Consider the following 17,480-nt stretch of genomic DNA (forward strand, 5'->3'; position numbering starts at 1 on the left):
GTATATCTCAGGATATTTAGGAGAGAGAATGCAACGTCCCATGAAAGAGACTCAGGAGAATCAACAGAATGCAGAAACCCAAAGGGAACGTTACTACGCGACGATACACAAGGTGGCGTTGCAACAGGCAGCGAATACGGGCGCAGGGCCCGACAAGATTCCAGGTGAACCTTTGTTACGATACGGACGACAGCCAGGTTTGGTACCATAATTGTTGTTCAGGTAAAAAGTCGCACGCGTAGCGCTGTTCACGACGGGAATGGACAGACCCGTTAGCGATCGAAGTTCACGAGCAAAGGTGGATTATTTTCTAACATCTTCCATCGACTCATCGTAGATTCATTTATCGTCTGTTTATTTTTTCGTTGCTATTTTCATGTGATCATCGTTGAGTGTCACGTTGAATGTTTTATCATGCATCGCTTTTGTCTCCATTCATCATTTTCCATAACTCCTTAGCAATAGCATTCCCGTTAAACTCCGGAGATTCGAACAAATAGAAGCTTGTAGTATATACAGTGTAAAATAGCGGAGAATATTATGATACTTGAAATAATTGACTCGTAATATTCTCTTAGAGTATTTGTCGTTGAAAATCTCAAGTTTTCATGCTTTACGTCAGTGCTGTCTTGATGTGTATTCGTAAACTCTGTTACATGTATGTTTATGATTAACCAATCTGTTAAGAAGCTGGTTCAGACAGCAGTGATATCGAATCGAAAATAATTGAAATAGAGTATCGTGAGACGCGTTATAGAGGTGAAAATCGATCGACAGCTAAACAATTCATCCCGACGCGATTTGAAAGGTAGGCAATGCCTCTGGTGGGTTACAGAGACAGCGGAGGACATCTCGCCGTACGCTACGTTCCAGCTTTCGGAGGGTGGCGGGGGAAGCCTGGCAGGGTTGGGAGGGCTGGGAGGACTGGGAAGCGCGGCGGAAGCTTCAGCGGCCGGTCTCCACCCGAACAATACGCTTCTACACAGTTTTATGTATCACGAGCACGCGATGACCGAAGGCTGCGCAAGCCCTCCACCTGCCGCGACGGTAGGTCATCACATTTTCTTCCATTTTATACTCTTGGCACTGCAAATACAATCCCAATCAAATCCCTACTTAAAAGTCCTGAAATGTTACACTTCAACGATTGTGCAAATCTTACTTTGCACCACTAGCGAGAAAAAATGTCTCGAGGCGACATCTAGTGGTCGCCGCCCGAATCAAGTCGTCCATGAACACCAATTATCACTTATTAACTGCTTATAAAACCTTGGAACTCGCTTATTAAGTCCTTATAAAACCAAAATGAGATATTCTGTAAATTCTGATTACAGAGCATGAAGAGCGTCTCTTCGAGGAGACGGCAGCAGAGAAAGCAACAAACTCCGGGCGACGTCGAGAGCGACGAGAGCGAGTCTGACCCGGATCAACTGACGAGCTCTCGCACGGAGTCTTCCAACCAGCTGGACGCTGGCAAACTCAAACACAGTGCGTTTGTTATACAATTCAAAATTTAGGTACTTCAATCATGTAGTATTTGATAAATGTTTTTTTCAGTTCGAGCCGTTTCAGACTTCATTTACCACGGTACGTCGAGCACTTCTTCAGACATCTCACCCATGTCAGAGCAGAAGTCTCTTCCTCGAAGAGGACGATCTAGGTAAGCTAAGGACTCATGGTCACGTTCATAACATTATTCATAATGTTCATTATCATTATTCTTTACATTCATTAACATTATTCATAATATAGACTGTTTAGTTGACATCATTCATTAGACATTTATGGATAAGATGAGCATTTACGAGATCATATTCAAGGAAGATATTTAGATCATCATATTCAGACAAAATGATTACTTACATACAAGTTCATAGTTTCCAAATTAAATCAATATTTATAATCATCATTTACAGACACGGTTATAATTTACAAATAAAGTCATCCATTCCATGATCATTATTTATCCACAAGGTCATCGTTGCAAACATGATCATCCTCTAAGAACAAGATTATCGTTTACCAATGAGATCATCATTTATAAATAAGATCATTTACAGACATAATCATCATTTATCAAGAAGATTGCCATTTATAAAAAAGATGATTATTTGCAAAAAAGATGATCATTTGACCATTTTGAAGGAAGGTGATCATGTAGAAATAGGATGACGATAAAGAAAGAAGAATTCACGTTCATGGTTCGCTGTAGTAAGTTGATACGTTTGGCTGTCCCGTAAGATGGCATGTTCCCAGCAGGAGCTCCCTACGTACGCTGCTGCCACCGATCTCGGTCGCGGAGACGACGTTCGTAGGAGGTAATCAGGGGAACGTAGTTCCGGGGAACGGCGACCGTACCGACCGGCCGGAGCTCAGCGAGGCAGAGTGCGACATCGACTCCTTGAAGAAGCTGAAACTAGGCCTGAGGAGCTCGCTATGGTCAAGGCCGAGCACCCAAAATAATCCTTCCTCCGACTATTCCATCGCCGTTTAATTCGTTCTTTATCTTCTGTCCCGTGTGCCTCCTCCGTTTCCCGTGTGTCCACGGTAGGCCAAGTATCTTCTTCCTTCCCGTTTCTTCCCCATGGTCCAAAACAGTTTAGGTAAACGAATCCTTCTATCTGGTGTCCCGTCGACGCTATCGACGCGGTTAGATAAAAGACAGAAAGACAGGACGCGTGTCCGCTTCCCTCTTTTCTCTCTGTCGATTATAGATGAAAATTAAAGAATTATATTCGTTGCTAGGGATCGGCAGGTGACTCGGATCGTGGATCACGGAGAGAGATCGATGGTCGATGGGTACCTGAATTTATGGGCTGGTTTTGGGACTTGGGGGTATGTTTTTGAGTTAGGGAAGTGGGGAAGTGGGAATTTGAGGATTTGGGGACTTAGGGATTTGGGGGTTTGGGGATTTAAGGGTGATGGGATATTGGGATTTGAGGATTCCAGAGTTTAGGAATTCGACAGTTTTTAAATTAGGAAATTTGGGGGTTTGAGGGGTGGAAACTTGGGAATTTGGGGATTTGGGGACTTAGGGATTTAAGGGTGATGGAACAGTGGGATTTGAGGATTCCAGAGTTTAGGAATTCGACAGTTTTTAAATTAGGAAATTTGGGGGTTTGAGGGGTGGAAACTTGGGAATTTAGGAATTTGAGAAGTAGGAACTTGAGAATTTGGGAATTTAGGGACGGGATGTCGGGATTCAGGGATTTAGGAGTTTAGGAATTTGAAAGTTTTAAAATTAGAAAATTTGGGAATTTAGAAGTTTTTAAATTAGAGGATTTGGAAATGTTGAGGTATGGGAAGTAGGAATTTACTTAGAAAAATCGGGAACTTGGAATTTGGGGATTTAGAAATTTAAGAATTAGAAGATTAAGGAAATTCAAGGATTTCAATATTCAGAAATCCATAATATTAGGAAATTGAAGATTTGGAAATATAGAAACTTATGAACCACAAAATCCCAAAATTAAAAATTCAAATATTTAAATTTGAAAATTTACAAAAAAACTTATTTTTAAATTTTCAAATTTGAAACTTGAGAAGTTTCTAAATTTCTAATATAGTATATGAGATATTTTGAAGTGAGTAAATAATCGCGATACTCCATTGTGGACCTGAAAGGTAGACAACGCCTCAACCTAACCTAACCGTAATTTGAGGTAGCCATGGATCTGCAGTAATTCTCTCTTCGTGATCTACGAAATAACGAGATATTACATCCGTGAGTGAGTGCAGGTGACGAGCGAATGTTCAAAGATTGAATGAATTAATCGCGTGTGTAGGAGTGCGTGCCAAACGACAATTTGCTCAGACCGCTGCGACTCGTTTGCTGGCGGGCGACCCATTCGAGACCAAAGACTTAATCGAACGAACAGAGCACGGGAAAGTCCTTCGAGTACCTGCTCGTCATGGAAAACGACGCCATGTCATTAAATTAATCGAGAAAGTTTCCTCTGAAATGTCAAACAACTGTTTTAAACCATCTCTAAACACCTCATCATTTTTATATTAACGCTAGAACCATCTGCGTTAAATGAACAATTATTTTAAAATTGAAAATTAAATGAGAAAATAAATGAGTAAAAGTAAGTATAGAAAGTAAAGAGTAAGAATACATAAAAAAATAGGAAGAAGTAAATAAGTGGAAAGAAATAAATGAAAAGTAAAAATAAATGAGTGGAAAAGTAAATATCAAAGCATCTAACAAACATTACCTTCTTTTTTTAAACAAAATTTCGAAAAAGAAAGAAGAACAACAAATTTTGTAATATAAAACAAATTTTGTAATAAATATCCTTTGTATAAAGTAACCTGAAGCCGCCATTTTGACTAGTTGGTTCTAGCGTTAACCATTTGAAGAGAAATAAAATTGCACGTACCGAAAAGGTAAACGATTCAGAAACGTTTGCTCGATATCAAGGAATTTAATTGTTACGCAATTAATTACCACGAACCGGATATCGAGTCACTCGATGCAAACTGGGAACATTTATTTTAGTCACGCTGTCTAACCTATACGACTCGTTCTTTCATTCTAGACAAGTCCGTTGTTATTTTTTGCAGCTGCGTTCCTCACTTGTTGCGACACTTTGTGTGTAATTCTGAAGTCCAATCTAATAGTATTTCTATTTGGGGTTTTATTTTTATTTTCGTCCAAATGTGCTAAAATTTTAAACTTTCATTGTTTTCTAATTGTGAGACGTGGAACTTCCTGAGATGAGGAACTTCCTGAGTTCTAAAGTTTCGGTCCTGACATTTTGACATGTAGAAGTTCTGAACTTTGTCTTGTAGTTTTGAAGGTCTAAGGAGTTGAAGTCTAAAGATCTCGCGATCCCAAAAGTTTTAGACGTTCAATATACAAAAATTGTGAAGATCTGAAGTCCTATAGATATAGGTCTTTAAAATTATGTAATTTTAAATTTCCAAAGTTGCTCAATCTCAAAATTGCAAAATGACAATAGGTAAAAATTCCTGTGACCCAAAATTTTAAGAGTTCTAAGATTCCTACATCTCAACATTTCTAGGTCCCAAATTTCCTATATCCCAAAATTGCTATACCATAAGTTTCCTATATCCCACATTTTCTAAGTCCCAAAATTCCTATACTCCACATTTCCTATATCCCAAAATTCCTATACTCCACATTTCCCATATCCCAAATTTCCTATACTCCACATTTCCTATATCTCAAAATTCCTATACCCCACATTTCCTATATACCAAAATTCCTATACTCCATATTTCCTATATGCCAAAATTCCTATACTCCACATTTCCAATATCTCAAAATTCCTATACCCCACATTTCCTATATCCCAAAATTCCTATACTCCACATTTCCTATATCTCAAAATTCCTATACCCCACATTTCCTATATCCCAAAATTCCTATTCTCCACATTTCCTATATCCCAAAATTGCTATACCCCACATTTCCTATATCCCAAAATTCCTATCTCCCAAATTTCCTATATCCCAAAGTTCCTATCTCCCAAATTTCCTATATCCCAAAATTCCTCTACCCCAAATTCCCTATATTCCAAAATTCCTATCTCCCAAATTTCCTATATCCCAAAGTTCCTATCTCCCAAATTTCCTACGTCCCCCAGTACAAACCCCTAAAACCCCAAAATCCCAAATAACCAATCTCCCAAAATTCCACCCCCCCAAAATCCCAAATAACCAAACTCCCAAAATTCCACCCGCCCCCCCGAAAATCCCAAATAACCAAACTCCCAAAATTCCACCCCCCAAAATCCCCAAATTTCCCACATCTCCAAATCCCTATACAAAACCATATCACCCTACAATTTACGTAACCCCATACCTGTAAAAGGAATGGTCGTCGTTTTTCATGATCGTGCCGTGCTCACCTGTGTCCAGTGCGTGCGTGGTATTAGAATCGGGATGAGAGTACGAAGACGAGTGCCGATTTGGCCGTTTTACGCATCTATTAGAAGTATTCGTGGAGCGTGTTAAGACGACGACGAGCGATATCGTCCACGAGACGTATCGTCGAAGGTTGGGCTCTGTTGCATTGTAAAGTTTATACGTACGTCTAACACCGTTGATTACTTTAAGTCCATTATTAATCCTAAGACTTCTAAGTAAGGCATTATTTCCGTGCGTGCCCCGGACGCACGTTCCTCTCCCGCTCTGTACATTTTTGCCGTGCCGACGAAATGCTACGTCGACGTTGGCGTCACTTTCGACGCCGCGATTCATCGTTTACACCGACATCCCTCTTCGTATGTCGCGCACACGTTAATTAATCTTAAGACCCGCGTGCGTAACATCGCGATCATTCTCTGATCATTCTCTGATTTCATTGATACATTCGAATATTGGGTCGCTGAGTATAAATCTTGACAAGAATTTTTTTAATGAACAACGATCTATAGAATAAACATATCGTCACGAACGAATTATGATTTCAGACTAAATAACTTGATTTCAATTTGTGCCATGAAGTGGGAGATGAATGTGTTATTTGTGAAGATTTACACTGAACGATCCGGTGTTTAAAAAGCGTGCATGAGCTGTTAATCGTTTGCAATCGTTGAACCTGCTGCCGGCGCCATGACGGCAGGCGATGACTGACACGTTATTTAAAATGTTTTCGCAATCGTTCAGAAGCGTATGAGCTTGATTAAAAAAGAAAGAATGAGCATCGACCGTGCTCGAGCGTCGAATTCGAGCGTTCCCTCAGACTGATTTCGAAAGTAAAAATAACTTTAGTTTAGAATCCGAACGCACACGTTCGTATCGTGTTCCACGAGTTCCAATTCTTCCACGACACTGCCATTTCGCAGACTCGAACGTGCCAAATCGATGGCCGACCTCCTATTTCCGGGAAAGATAATAATTGTTACGCGATTTTTCTCTTACCGTTAGCAAGCTTTTCCACGTGTTTCTAGGATTAAAAAAAGAGCGTCTTTTCGATAAACTTTACGGTCGATGACCTTTTTGATGAATTTCACACCTAAGTTCCAGGAGAGTGCGCGACACTGCGAAGACGAGGGCATAGGTATACGTATATATATATAAATTTATATAAATATATATATGTACTTAAAAGCGCGTGTAAGCGCACACATACGATACATATATATGAATGTATATACGAGAAAGCACGTCAATCAAACTCGTAGAGTTCGATTAATTTGTTAAACCCTTTTTCGGGATGCGGGTATCGTTTATCGTAACGATAACAGTTTTGTACATTTTTTCTTATGTCACCGACCGACTAACGTCCGATAAACGAGGACTGCATACATTTTATCCGGATTCTTTCGATATCCGATTGTTTTCGCTTCTGGGAATCTCTGGCTTCCGGTTAAACTCTCTTTGCATTCCTCTTTACTCTCTGTCGAATTCTTAAATTTTCTAGGGAATTTGGGATTCATTTAAAACTTCTACATTTCTTCTACAATTCACCTAGGGTGTTTTTTCACTCTCTGTAGAATTCTAAGATTTACTAGGGAATTTGGAATTCATTTAAAACTTCGAAGTTCTTTCTACAATTCTCGTAGGGTGTTTCTTCACTCTCTGTGGAATTCTAAAATTTCCTAGAGAATTTGGGATTCATTTAAAGCTTCTAAATTCTTCCTACAATTCCCCTAGGGTGTTCCTTGATTTTTTGTATAAGTCTAAAATTTCCTAGGGAACTTCGGAATTCATCTAAAGCCTCTAAGTTCTTCCTAGAATTCTCGCAGGGTGTTTCTTCACTCTCTGGAGAATCCTAAAATTTCCTAGGGAATTTGGGATTCATCTAAAGCTTCTAAATTCTTCCTACAATTCCCCTAGGGTGTTCCTTCATTCTTGGTATAATTATAAAATTTCCTAGGAAATTTGGAATTCATCTTAAACTTCAAAGTTCTTCCTACAATTCCCCTAGGATGTTCCTTGATTTTTTGTATAATTTTAAAATTTCCTAAGGAACTTTGGGATTCATCTGAAGCTTCTAAGTTCTTCCCATAATTCCGCTAGAGTATCCTTTGATTTTTTGTATAATTTTAAAATTTCCTAAGGAACTTTGGGATTCATCTGAAGCTTCTAAGTTCTTCCCACAATTCCCCTAGAATATCCTTTCATTCTTTGTATAATTTTGTAATTTCCCTAGGAAATTTAAGGTTCCAAATTTTTCTACAATATCTAAACTCTTCCTACAATCCAATATTTCCAAGCTCAAAATTTTCTAAGCTTCCCTAAATTTTTCTCGAATTTGGTATAACTAAAATAAATGAGTTACCGTGTTTTTGTGGTAATGTAACTTTGTTTCTACTGCGAGAGCCAGAAATTCTTGGGACTCTACTGCCAATCATTTTCTCTCCGTTAATCGTTGGATCGAACGATCGAGCCCCACGATGCTACGAATGGTACGTTTTAATTAAAGCGGTGACGTCACTTGGAACATCTCGAAATACATTGCACGCATCGCGTTGCACTCGCAATGCACGTAATCGGGCGTACAAGAGAAAAAAGAAAGAAGTTAATTACCGAACGATAGAAAATCCACGAGCATCGAGGTTTCACGCTAACAAATTCCGACGATGTAAAGATTGTAAAATTGTAATTTCAAGCAACGAATCGTGAGTTTGCAAAGATGGACACGAAAAAAGATCGAGAAATTTACACTAAGAAAGACAGACTCGTTGGATCCATTTACCGGTGTTACACGGTGTTTGTTAATTAAGTTCCCTTTGGGTTTGTATGCGGAACCGCGTTTATTTTCAGTCAAGTCAGTATTTGAAGTTACGTCACCGATTTGACCGCGTTTGCGAACGAACGAAGGCGTGGGGAGTGAGCAAATCAAACGAACAATTATTACTGTAACTACTATTAGCATCGTTGTAAAAAAATACAATAATAAAAGATGAGAGATAAGAAAAGCGAGGAAACAGAAATCGTGTGAATGTGAATAGCGTGTTTGTGTAGACCCTGAAAATCTTGTAGCATATCTTTCATTTTTATTTCTATGATCGCGAAAATTAAGTGGCACAACAGTTCAAGGTTCAACTATATTCTCAGTATGTTGACAGGAGCGAAAAATTGTTGGATCGAGAGATCGACCCAGATCACTCGATCGTTTCAAATCAGTGTTGATCGATTCGATCAATCCTGATTTCATTACATAAGTCTGCACATCTTGAAGCATTAGGCAACTTTTGGGTGAACCCAATTTGATAAGATTGCAAAATTTCAAGTTGTTAAAGCTACTAAATTTTTATTTCGTGAATTTTGAAATTCTCGATCGTTTGAACATCGAAATTTTTAAGTTCAATTAGCATGATTTTTCCAAACACCCAAACTCCTAAAAAATCGATCTGAATTTGATATAGTTCAAGTAGACAAGCCCAAATAATAGTTACAAATGTAATTTAATAGAAAACGTACAATAAAGACATACTGAGGACAGAATTTGATATTGAAAGAATTCTCAACTAATATCCAGTCAATTCGGCGAAGGTGGAGTCCATGTCGTCGCAGATGTATTTGTATTTTTCTTTTTCCCTGAACAGGAAATCTACAAACCACGAGTGATGCATTAGAATGTCTTTTTAAATAAATTTGTTATTAATCGAAAACGTGAAACGTCAGGTTAAGTACCTTCTCTCGCGTCCAGTTCCTTGGAGAATACTTTAACCATCTTTTCTGCGATGATAGCTCGCTTCTCTGCAGTTTTTAATTTCACCTTCAAGTCTTTTAGTTGAGCTTTAAATTCTTCCACCCTTTGATTGGCCTGTGATTATAAAAACCATTAAATCACATGCAAGTTTTATCGAAAAAATTACTGACTACAGTAGAAGTGGAAATATGTGGTAAGACTGTAATGGTAACTAAAGGTGAGTCTCGTTATATTGCCATTCATGAAGATACAGTAGTAAACTTTATAGAATCAGTAATATATTGTGGTGATGAAAAATACTTTTCTTTTAATATTGCTACGTCTATCACCGATCTATAGATGGTGGAAGAAAGTAATTAGTATGTGTAGAAATTCGTACAAAGGCAATATAACGTGAGTCCACACAACATCTTTTTAATCTAACTTTGTAATCTCACCCCTATAATATTCACCATGTTATTAATACAAATTATTAAACTAACAAAATACCTTTTCTTCCGACACTTCCAAAGATTTCAATATATTGCCCACAATGAACAGTTCATCCTCCCGTTCCGTGATCTTCCTACAAATCACACATCCTCTAAACAAAAACTTTCTAAAAATTACCCATAAACAAAATTCTATAATTCTATAATTACATACGCTTCGCTAGATTTCACCCTCTCCTCAGCAGCCTCTAATTCATCCTCTACAAAGGCTAATTTTCGAGAAATCTCGTCCGACTTTGTATCAGCATCTTCGGCGATAAGTCTCGCTTCTTTCAGCTGAGCCATTAGTTGATCCATTCTCTCCTCGTCTTGTTTGCTCCTGTTTTCCAAAACTTTGCAGATACTACGAAAGAGGAACAATGACTCTCGTCAAGACAAAACGTCGAAACGTTGGAAGCGTTTCTTTGATTAAAAACGAACCGTTTCGCATCCTCCGCCGTTTCCATTGCCTGCGCGAGCTTTGTTTGCGCCGTTAGACGACGTTCTTCAGACTTTTCTAGGTTCTGCAGGCACTGCTGCATCTTTCTGTTCAAAACTGCCAACTCCGACTGTGTCTGTCCTCGGCGGGCAAAAAGAGGAGATATGTAGGCTTCAAAAGGGAGATTTGCATTTTTGTTTATTTCAGGATTTGGGGTTTGGAGTTTGGGGATTTGGGGATTTGGGGATTTGGGGATTTGGGGATTTGGGGATTTGGGAATTTGGAGAGATGGGAATTTGGAGAGTTGGGAATTTGGAGAGATTGGAATTTGGAGAGATGGGAATTTGGAGAGATGGGAATTTGGAGAGATGGGAATTTGGAGAGTTGGGAATTTGGAGAGTTGGGAACTTGGAGAGATGGGGATTTGAAGAGATGGAAATTTGGAGAGATGGGAATTTGGAGAGATGGGAATTTGGAGAGTTGGGAATTTGGAGAGATGGGGATTTGAAGAGATGGAAATTTGGAGAGATGGGAATTTGAAGAGATGGGAATTTGAGGAGATGGGAATTTGGAGAGATGGGGATTTGAAGAGATGGAAATTTGGAGAGTTGGGAATTTGGAGAGTTGGGAATTTGGGGAGATGGGAATTTGAAGAGTTGGGAATTTGAGGAGATGGGAATTTGGAGAGATGGGAATTTGGAGAGTAGAAAATTTGGAAAGTTGGAAACTTGGAGAGTTGAAAATTTACAGAGTTGGGAATTTGGAGAATTTTTAAATGTGGAAATTTGAAATTTACCTAAGGGTAGTGCACCCCCATGATCAAAACTAATAGAATATACCTTTCATCATCTGAAATGACTTAATATAAAAAAACAAATAACCATGAAAAATAAACAAAATACCAACCACGATATACACTCTCTCTTTCTGTTCAAGATCCCTATTCGACTTCTCCAATTGAGCCTTGCTCAGTTCCAAATCGCGTTCCATCTGCACCAGCTTTTTGGCCAGTTCCCGGACCTCATCCCTGAGCTTCTCCTCTCGTCGATTCGCTTCTTTCGCCTGTTGATCGCACATATCGGCCCTGTCCATCGCCAGATCTTTCTCGATTTTCAAGGTTTGCAGGCGTTTCTTGATCGCGTTCATGATTTCGACTTACGCGAAACTATGAAAAATATATTAGATAAACCTTACTATTATAAATCACCCCCTTCTTATGATGTCTGTCCTTTAAAACCAGAATATTATTTCATATTAACATAATTTGAAAAGAATATCAAAATAATGATACTACTAAATAAATAAATAAATAATTGATATTACTACTATGTATTTATATAAATTCCGAAGTTGTAATAAAATAAACTTGATAACTTTTGTTTTATGTGAAAAGAGAACAAATGTTGCAGATAATCGGTAATAAAATATATCATCAAATTAAAATTAAAAAATCTATCATCTAATATAGATTGATATTTTTTAAAAGAAGGGCGAGGAATTTTGAAATATTTGAATTTACGTCAAATCTCCTTAAGGTTAAAGCACTTTCTCGCTGCCTTGATAATTCACTTTCGACGACGTTAATAGATTCGATACACTTGAACACTTTACATTAAACGTGTCTCGACCTACTCATGAAAGAAATACGATCTTACATATTACTAGTTTAAAAACAAAATTTGTATAGACGAAATTCTACGGTCTTTCAAAGCAAAGCTCGCGGGTTACTGCACTCGGTGACCGGCGAGGACAATGCTTTATAGACTCAAAGAAATGCAAAAGAACCTAACAGTCCGTTTCTTTAGTTAGACGCAAACGAATTCCTCGACTTCTCCAGACGTTTATACTCTCTTTCCAATCGCTCGATTGACACAAAGCTGTTGGGTCGTTGTTAACAGGTACATGAATCCCAAAGTAACATTAATTTACAAAATGGGAACATTTTTTAATAAAATATTTATTGAAGTTCATGTGGTAATTGTTAGTTGTATTTGCAATTGAAATGTAGTTTAAAAAATACTTTTTGAATATTACTTTTATGTTACTTTAATTGTCGAGGAAGTTGAAGACACTCTTTTGCAAATTTTTATAACTAATTTTATAAATTATATGTTTTTTATGTTCTTGTGTTGAATATTATGTTTTAATAGTATTGTATATTGCAACATTATTGTTTTGTAATGTATAGATAGATTTATGATGGAAAAGAAAGAGTTGCTTCGTTCTGTCCCGCCTCTAGAGCCCCCAACGCAGGAAATTATCAAGCTTTAGTGCAAAGACATACACACAAGCGAGCATCAAGTATCAAAAAATTTCGCAATTGAAATAAACAAGTATCAATACTTATATTCGTAAATACTTATTATATATTCCCAGACCCTCAAATTACCAAGTCTACAAATATTTAAATCTCTAAATTTTTAATTTCGCAACTTACTGAATTCTCAAATCATCAAATTTACAAATGTTTAAATTCTTAAAACTCAAATTACTAAATTTCCAAGTTAACAAAATTTTGACAATCTCTAGCTTGCAATTTCATAAGTCTCCAAATTATCAAATTCTAAAATTAAAAAATTTTCAAATATCCCAGTGATCAAATTCCTAAATCCCTAGATCTCCCAATGGTCAGATCTGGAAATCCCTAGATTTCCTAATAGTCAGATCCCTAAATTCCCAAATTCCCAAATTTCCAAATTTCCAAATTTCCAGATTCCCAAATTCCCAAATCCCCAAATCCTCAGATCTCCAGCCCCCCAAATTCCCAAATCCTCAGATCTCCAACTCCCCAAATTCCCAAATTCCTAAATTTCCAAATTTCCAAATTCCCAAATTTCCAAATTTCCAAATTCCCAAATTCCCAAATTCCCAAATCCCCAAATCCTCAGATCTCCAACCCCCCAAATTCCCAAATCCTCAGATCTCCAACTCCCCAAATTCCCAAATTCCTAAATTTCCAAATTTCCAAATTCCCAAATTTCCAAATTTCCAAATTCCCAAATTCCCAAATCCCCAAATCCTCAGATCTCCAACCCCCCAAATTCCCAAATTCCCAAATTCCCAAATCCCCAGATTCTCAAATCCCCAAATCCTCAGATCTCCAACCCCCCAAATTCCCAAATCCTCAGATCCCCAACCCCCCAAATTCCCAAATTTCCAAATTCCCAAATTTCCAAATTCCCAAATTCCCAAATCCCCAAATCCCCAACCCCCCAAATTCCCAAATTTCCAAATTCCCAAATTTCCAAATTCCCAAATTCCCAAATCCCCAAATCCCCAAATCCCCAAATTCCCAAGTCCTCAAATCCCCAAATCCCCAAATCCCCAAATAAAAAATAAAAATCGCTAAATAATCACACCACCAATTTTTTAAATACCATTTATTGAAAATACAGATTTAAGATATAATGATAAAAAGGGGTATCTTGCTTGCTTTCGTGTTCGGCAACTCCTCGTCGTTTCTGAAAGAAAAATAACCGATACCATGAATCCTATCGGAAAGAGGCGAACTGAAGCAACTAAAGGCCAGTTTTCACCGGTCCCGCAGCGTTAGCGTGGTATCAAGCGAAGCAAAGCGATTGTACAACATTAGCAAACTAGCAGTACGCTCTTTATTCATCGTGTTAATTGCAGAATTCGCGTAGCAAGTTATTCATAAAGCCCCTGAAACTGTTCCACGATACACTATAACGAATGAAGCCAGCGTAGCTGAGGCACAGCCGACCGATGCGAGACGTCCGTTGTTAAATGTAGCGAATTAAGCGGAAGAAGCTCAGAATGGCAAAATAAAAAGGAACTCCGTCCATTCGGTTATTATTAATATCCTGTCATCTCCGCGAACGTGGCGTCCATGTCGTCGCAGACAGCCTTGTACTTCTCCTTTTCTTCTCTGAGTTCGTCTGAAACGAAGAAATTAGGATAATTGTGAATAAATTACTGTAAATAAATTTTTATGATAACTTTGATGTGGTCTTTACCTTCCTTCATGTCGACTTCCTTCAACAGCTTCTTCACCGTCCTCTCAGCAAGAATAGCGCGCTTCTCGGCCGCCCTCAACTTCTTCTTCAGCTCCTTCAGCTGCAGTTTGAAGTCCTCTACTCGTTGATTAGCCTAATCGAACAGGTACTCGTTTTGAAAGTAGAATTACAAGATGACCGATACAGGAAACATACAGGTGATATGTCAAGAAGCTAATGTCTGCAAATTTTTGATACAAGAGATTTATTTAAATATACCTTTTCTTCGGATACTTCTAAGGATTTCACAATATTCTGCACGATGAACAGCTCATCTTCTCGTTCTATAATTTTCCTGCAAAATTACACAACATATCAACGAAGCGCTATGAAGACGTCAGGAAAGGAGAATGTAACATAATTATACAAACGCTTCGCTGGTCTTCACTCTCTCCTCAGCGCCTTCTAATTCCTCTTCAACGAGCTGCAGCTTCTTCGAGATTTCGTCGGACTTCGCGTCAGCGTCCTCCGCTATTAATCTAGCGTCCTTTAGTTCTTGCATCAACTTCTCCATACGCTCCTCGTCTAGCCGACTTCTGTCTTCTAACACTTTACACATTCTGCAAGAATTCAGTTTTTAACATTTTTCAAATTCTGAAATTCACAGACATCTTGACACTAATTTTCAAATTAATGTCATACTGTGATATCGTCACGTGTGGTATAATTGCATATGGTATTGTGCGTTGTATCATCACATGTGGTGTTGCCATGTGTGGGATTGTTACACATAGCATCATCACATGTGATATCGTCACACGTAATATAATATGTGTAGTGTTATCACATGTGGAATTGTTACATGTAGTGTTACCACGCGTGGAATTGTTACATATAGTATTACCACGCGTGGAATTGTTATATGTATTATCTTAACGCGTGGTACCGTCATATGTAGTATCTCCACGCGTGGTATCGTCACATGTAATACTACCACGCGTGGTACCGTCATATGTAGTATCTCCACGCGTGGTATCGTCACATGTGATACTACCACGCGTGACATCGTCACATGTGGTATCTCCACGCGTGGTATCGTCACGTGTGGTATCTCCACGCGTGATATCGTCACATGTGGTTTTTCCACGCGTGATATCGTCACATGTGGTATCTCCACGCGTGGTATCGTCACATGTGGTATCTCCACGCGTGGTATCGTCACACGTGATACTACCACGCGTGATATCGTCACATGTGGTATCTCCACGCGTGGTATCGTCACACGTAATACTACCACGCGTGATATCGTCACACGTGATACTACCACGCGTGATATCGTCACATGTGGTACTACCACGCGTGATATCGTCACATGTGGTATCTCCACGCGTGAAATAATCACACGTAAAATTACCATAGCTAATATCACCACATATATTATTACCACACATGAAATTATCATACATGTTATCTCCACATATGAAATCATCACCCATGACATCACTACATATAATTCCATATACTCAAAAAATAACAAGAAACCTTCGCGCATCATCAGCAAGTTCTGAGGCCCGTCCAAGCTTCGTCTGAGCAGTGAGACGCAGTTCTTCCTTCTTCGTAAGTGACGCCTCGATCTCCTGCACTCTCTTCGTCAAAGTAGTTCGATTTTGTTCTGCCTATAAATTCGTGCATTATAATCACGTCTAGTTCTAAGCATAAATTTATAATTTCTACGTACCCTGGACCATGATTTTTCACATTGTTCCAAATCAGCCGTAGATCGTTCTAAATTTGCCTTAGCGACCTCGTAATCTCGCTCGAGCTGGGCCAGCTTTTTCTGCAGATCCCTTACTTCGTCGTTCAACTTGTCTGCTCGCATGTTCTCCGATCTCGCTTTACTTTCATTCGTCTCCACAGTCTCGTTCGCGGCGTCCATCTCCTTCTTCAACGTCGCAATCTTCTTCTTAATCGCCTCCATGATGACGATTTGTACTTCTCCTTGTTAACGGTTATCCTTCGTCGACTCTTTGATCCTGAGAAATTCAACAAATTCATAAAACACGTGTTACAGGATGTACAATTAGTAGCAACGACTATACTGTATTAATTCTTTGAAGCTCCGTAAAAATACATGAAGACCAAGTTGATAACTATAGTCCATGGATGTTTTTGAACTTTACTTTTATAAAACTGTATAGAATTTTTAAATCGACATTGTGATCTACATCAAATATTTTTTAGTATTGATACAATTTAGGTCAATAACAAAAAATAGATCAAACGGAAGGCAGAAGAAGAATTTACACTGCAGTGGAAGAATAAATGAAATTCTGGAAAATTTAAGGGAATTAAAAAAAAATTCAGAGAATGAAAAATAAGGTTGTTAGCATCGAACGGTGGTGGTTTAAGCCTACCCTCTGGGACACATAAGGGTTGAAGAGAATGCTATCCAACGTGATATTTGTCTGACTACGATCGCAGCTACTACTAGATCATATCTATTGCTAATAAGATCTATTATTTAGCGAGAAGAATTAATAAAAAGAGACTGAATAAGGAATAAATGATAAACTTTGAATTTCGACACAGACCGGTATACTTACTTCAGCCTCTCTTCATAAAACGAACGACACAGCTTTGTAGAAGCTCACGAAAGTTTCACTACTCACCGATAAACAACATTTAATAGGAAACAACGCGGAAGGGAGCACAAGTTAGACCTAAAAAGGGGGACAACACTCACTGTAATCGTGGCGATGATCCGCGATGAGAATGCACAACCGGATGCCTTCGAAAGCTAAGCTAAAATAAAACGAAACCGGCGTCGCGAGCCTCCTCGAACTTCTCGATCCAATCCAATTCTATAATTGCTTGTCGCCTTGTTGGCTGTCGTCCCGATTTTATCTCGGCTGTTCACTGGCTGATTTCTACTCTCCGCAGTGGCTACCAACGAAACGCGATCTCCACCTCCCTTATGCTATTCT

At 38.6% G+C, this 17,480-nt stretch overlaps 3 protein-coding genes across 16 annotated transcripts in view; 1 reads left to right on the forward strand and 2 right to left on the reverse strand.

The window, feature by feature from the left end:
* The window catches only part of Dscam2 (Down syndrome cell adhesion molecule 2), a 133,681-nt gene extending 124,757 nt beyond the window's left edge, over positions 1 to 8,924 (forward strand). For 5 of the 11 annotated variants that reach the window (XM_076532267.1, XM_076532265.1, XM_076532269.1 and 2 more), the window contains 5 exons: positions 12 to 197; positions 836 to 1,047; positions 1,335 to 1,488; positions 1,558 to 1,660; positions 2,242 to 8,924. In XM_076532267.1, the coding sequence (XP_076388382.1) occupies positions 12 to 197; positions 836 to 1,047; positions 1,335 to 1,488; positions 1,558 to 1,660; positions 2,242 to 2,494 (908 nt within the window). In that variant the 3' untranslated portion in view covers positions 2,495 to 8,924. The remainder of the gene's footprint in view (positions 1 to 11; positions 198 to 835; positions 1,048 to 1,334; positions 1,489 to 1,557; positions 1,661 to 2,241) is intronic. The other 6 variants (XM_076532277.1, XM_076532271.1, XM_076532273.1 and 3 more) reach the window with 2 other exon arrangements.
* Positions 8,925 to 9,364: 440 nt separating this feature from the next.
* LOC100881309 (uncharacterized) lies at positions 9,365 to 12,287 on the reverse strand. Of its 2 annotated transcripts, none has more exons than XM_003702660.2 (7): positions 12,060 to 12,287; positions 11,447 to 11,705; positions 10,543 to 10,676; positions 10,277 to 10,465; positions 10,121 to 10,196; positions 9,613 to 9,745; positions 9,365 to 9,529 (listed from the first exon to the last, which is right to left on the reverse strand). In XM_003702660.2, the coding sequence occupies exons 2-7, from the start codon at positions 11,684 to 11,686 to the stop codon at positions 9,447 to 9,449; spliced, it is 855 nt and encodes a 284-aa protein (XP_003702708.1). In that variant the 5' UTR covers positions 11,687 to 11,705; positions 12,060 to 12,287; the 3' UTR covers positions 9,365 to 9,446. The 2 variants fall into 2 exon arrangements, with proteins under 2 accessions (XP_003702708.1, XP_076388393.1); XM_076532278.1 differs by having other exon boundaries at positions 12,196 to 12,272.
* Positions 12,288 to 14,127: 1,840 nt separating this feature from the next.
* LOC100881420 (tropomyosin) lies at positions 14,128 to 17,420 on the reverse strand. Of its 3 annotated transcripts, none has more exons than XM_003702661.3 (7): positions 17,240 to 17,420; positions 16,235 to 16,529; positions 16,039 to 16,172; positions 14,928 to 15,116; positions 14,776 to 14,851; positions 14,518 to 14,650; positions 14,128 to 14,439 (listed from the first exon to the last, which is right to left on the reverse strand). In XM_003702661.3, exons 2-7 carry the CDS (start codon positions 16,472 to 16,474, stop codon positions 14,357 to 14,359), a joined length of 855 nt encoding a protein of 284 aa, XP_003702709.1. In that variant the 5' UTR covers positions 16,475 to 16,529; positions 17,240 to 17,420; the 3' UTR covers positions 14,128 to 14,356. The 3 variants fall into 3 exon arrangements, with proteins under 3 accessions (XP_003702709.1, XP_076388294.1, XP_076388293.1); XM_076532179.1 differs by lacking the exon at positions 17,240 to 17,420 and adding an exon at positions 17,100 to 17,239; XM_076532178.1 differs by lacking the exon at positions 17,240 to 17,420 and adding an exon at positions 17,088 to 17,230.
* Between the last annotated feature and the right edge of the window lie 60 nt (positions 17,421 to 17,480).

Source organism: Megachile rotundata, chromosome 5 (genome assembly GCF_050947335.1).
Source record: "Megachile rotundata isolate GNS110a chromosome 5, iyMegRotu1, whole genome shotgun sequence".
Classification (NCBI taxonomy): Eukaryota; Metazoa; Arthropoda; class Insecta; order Hymenoptera; family Megachilidae; genus Megachile; species Megachile rotundata.

Excerpts from the sequence above, each read along its gene's own strand:
- LOC100881420 (XM_003702661.3), bottom strand. The coding sequence starts at position 16,474 with ATGGAGGCGATTAAGAAGAAGATTGCGACGTTGAAGAAGGAGATGGAC. Across the intron at positions 14,852-14,927 it reads AGAGTGAAGACCAGCGAAGC|GAAAATTATAGAACGAGAAG; the intron begins GTTTGTATAATT and ends GTAATTTTGCAG. Across the intron at positions 14,440-14,517 it reads GGAAGTCGACATGAAGGAAG|ACGAACTCAGAGAAGAAAAG; the intron begins GTAAAGACCACA and ends TCTTCGTTTCAG.
- LOC100881309 (XM_003702660.2), bottom strand. The coding sequence starts at position 11,686 with ATGAACGCGATCAAGAAACGCCTGCAAACCTTGAAAATCGAGAAAGAT. Across the intron at positions 10,677-11,446 it reads AAGAGAGAGTGTATATCGTG|ACACAGTCGGAGTTGGCAGT; the intron begins GTTGGTATTTTG and ends CGCCGAGGACAG. Across the intron at positions 9,530-9,612 it reads GGAACTGGACGCGAGAGAAG|ATTTCCTGTTCAGGGAAAAA; the intron begins GTACTTAACCTG and ends CGTGGTTTGTAG.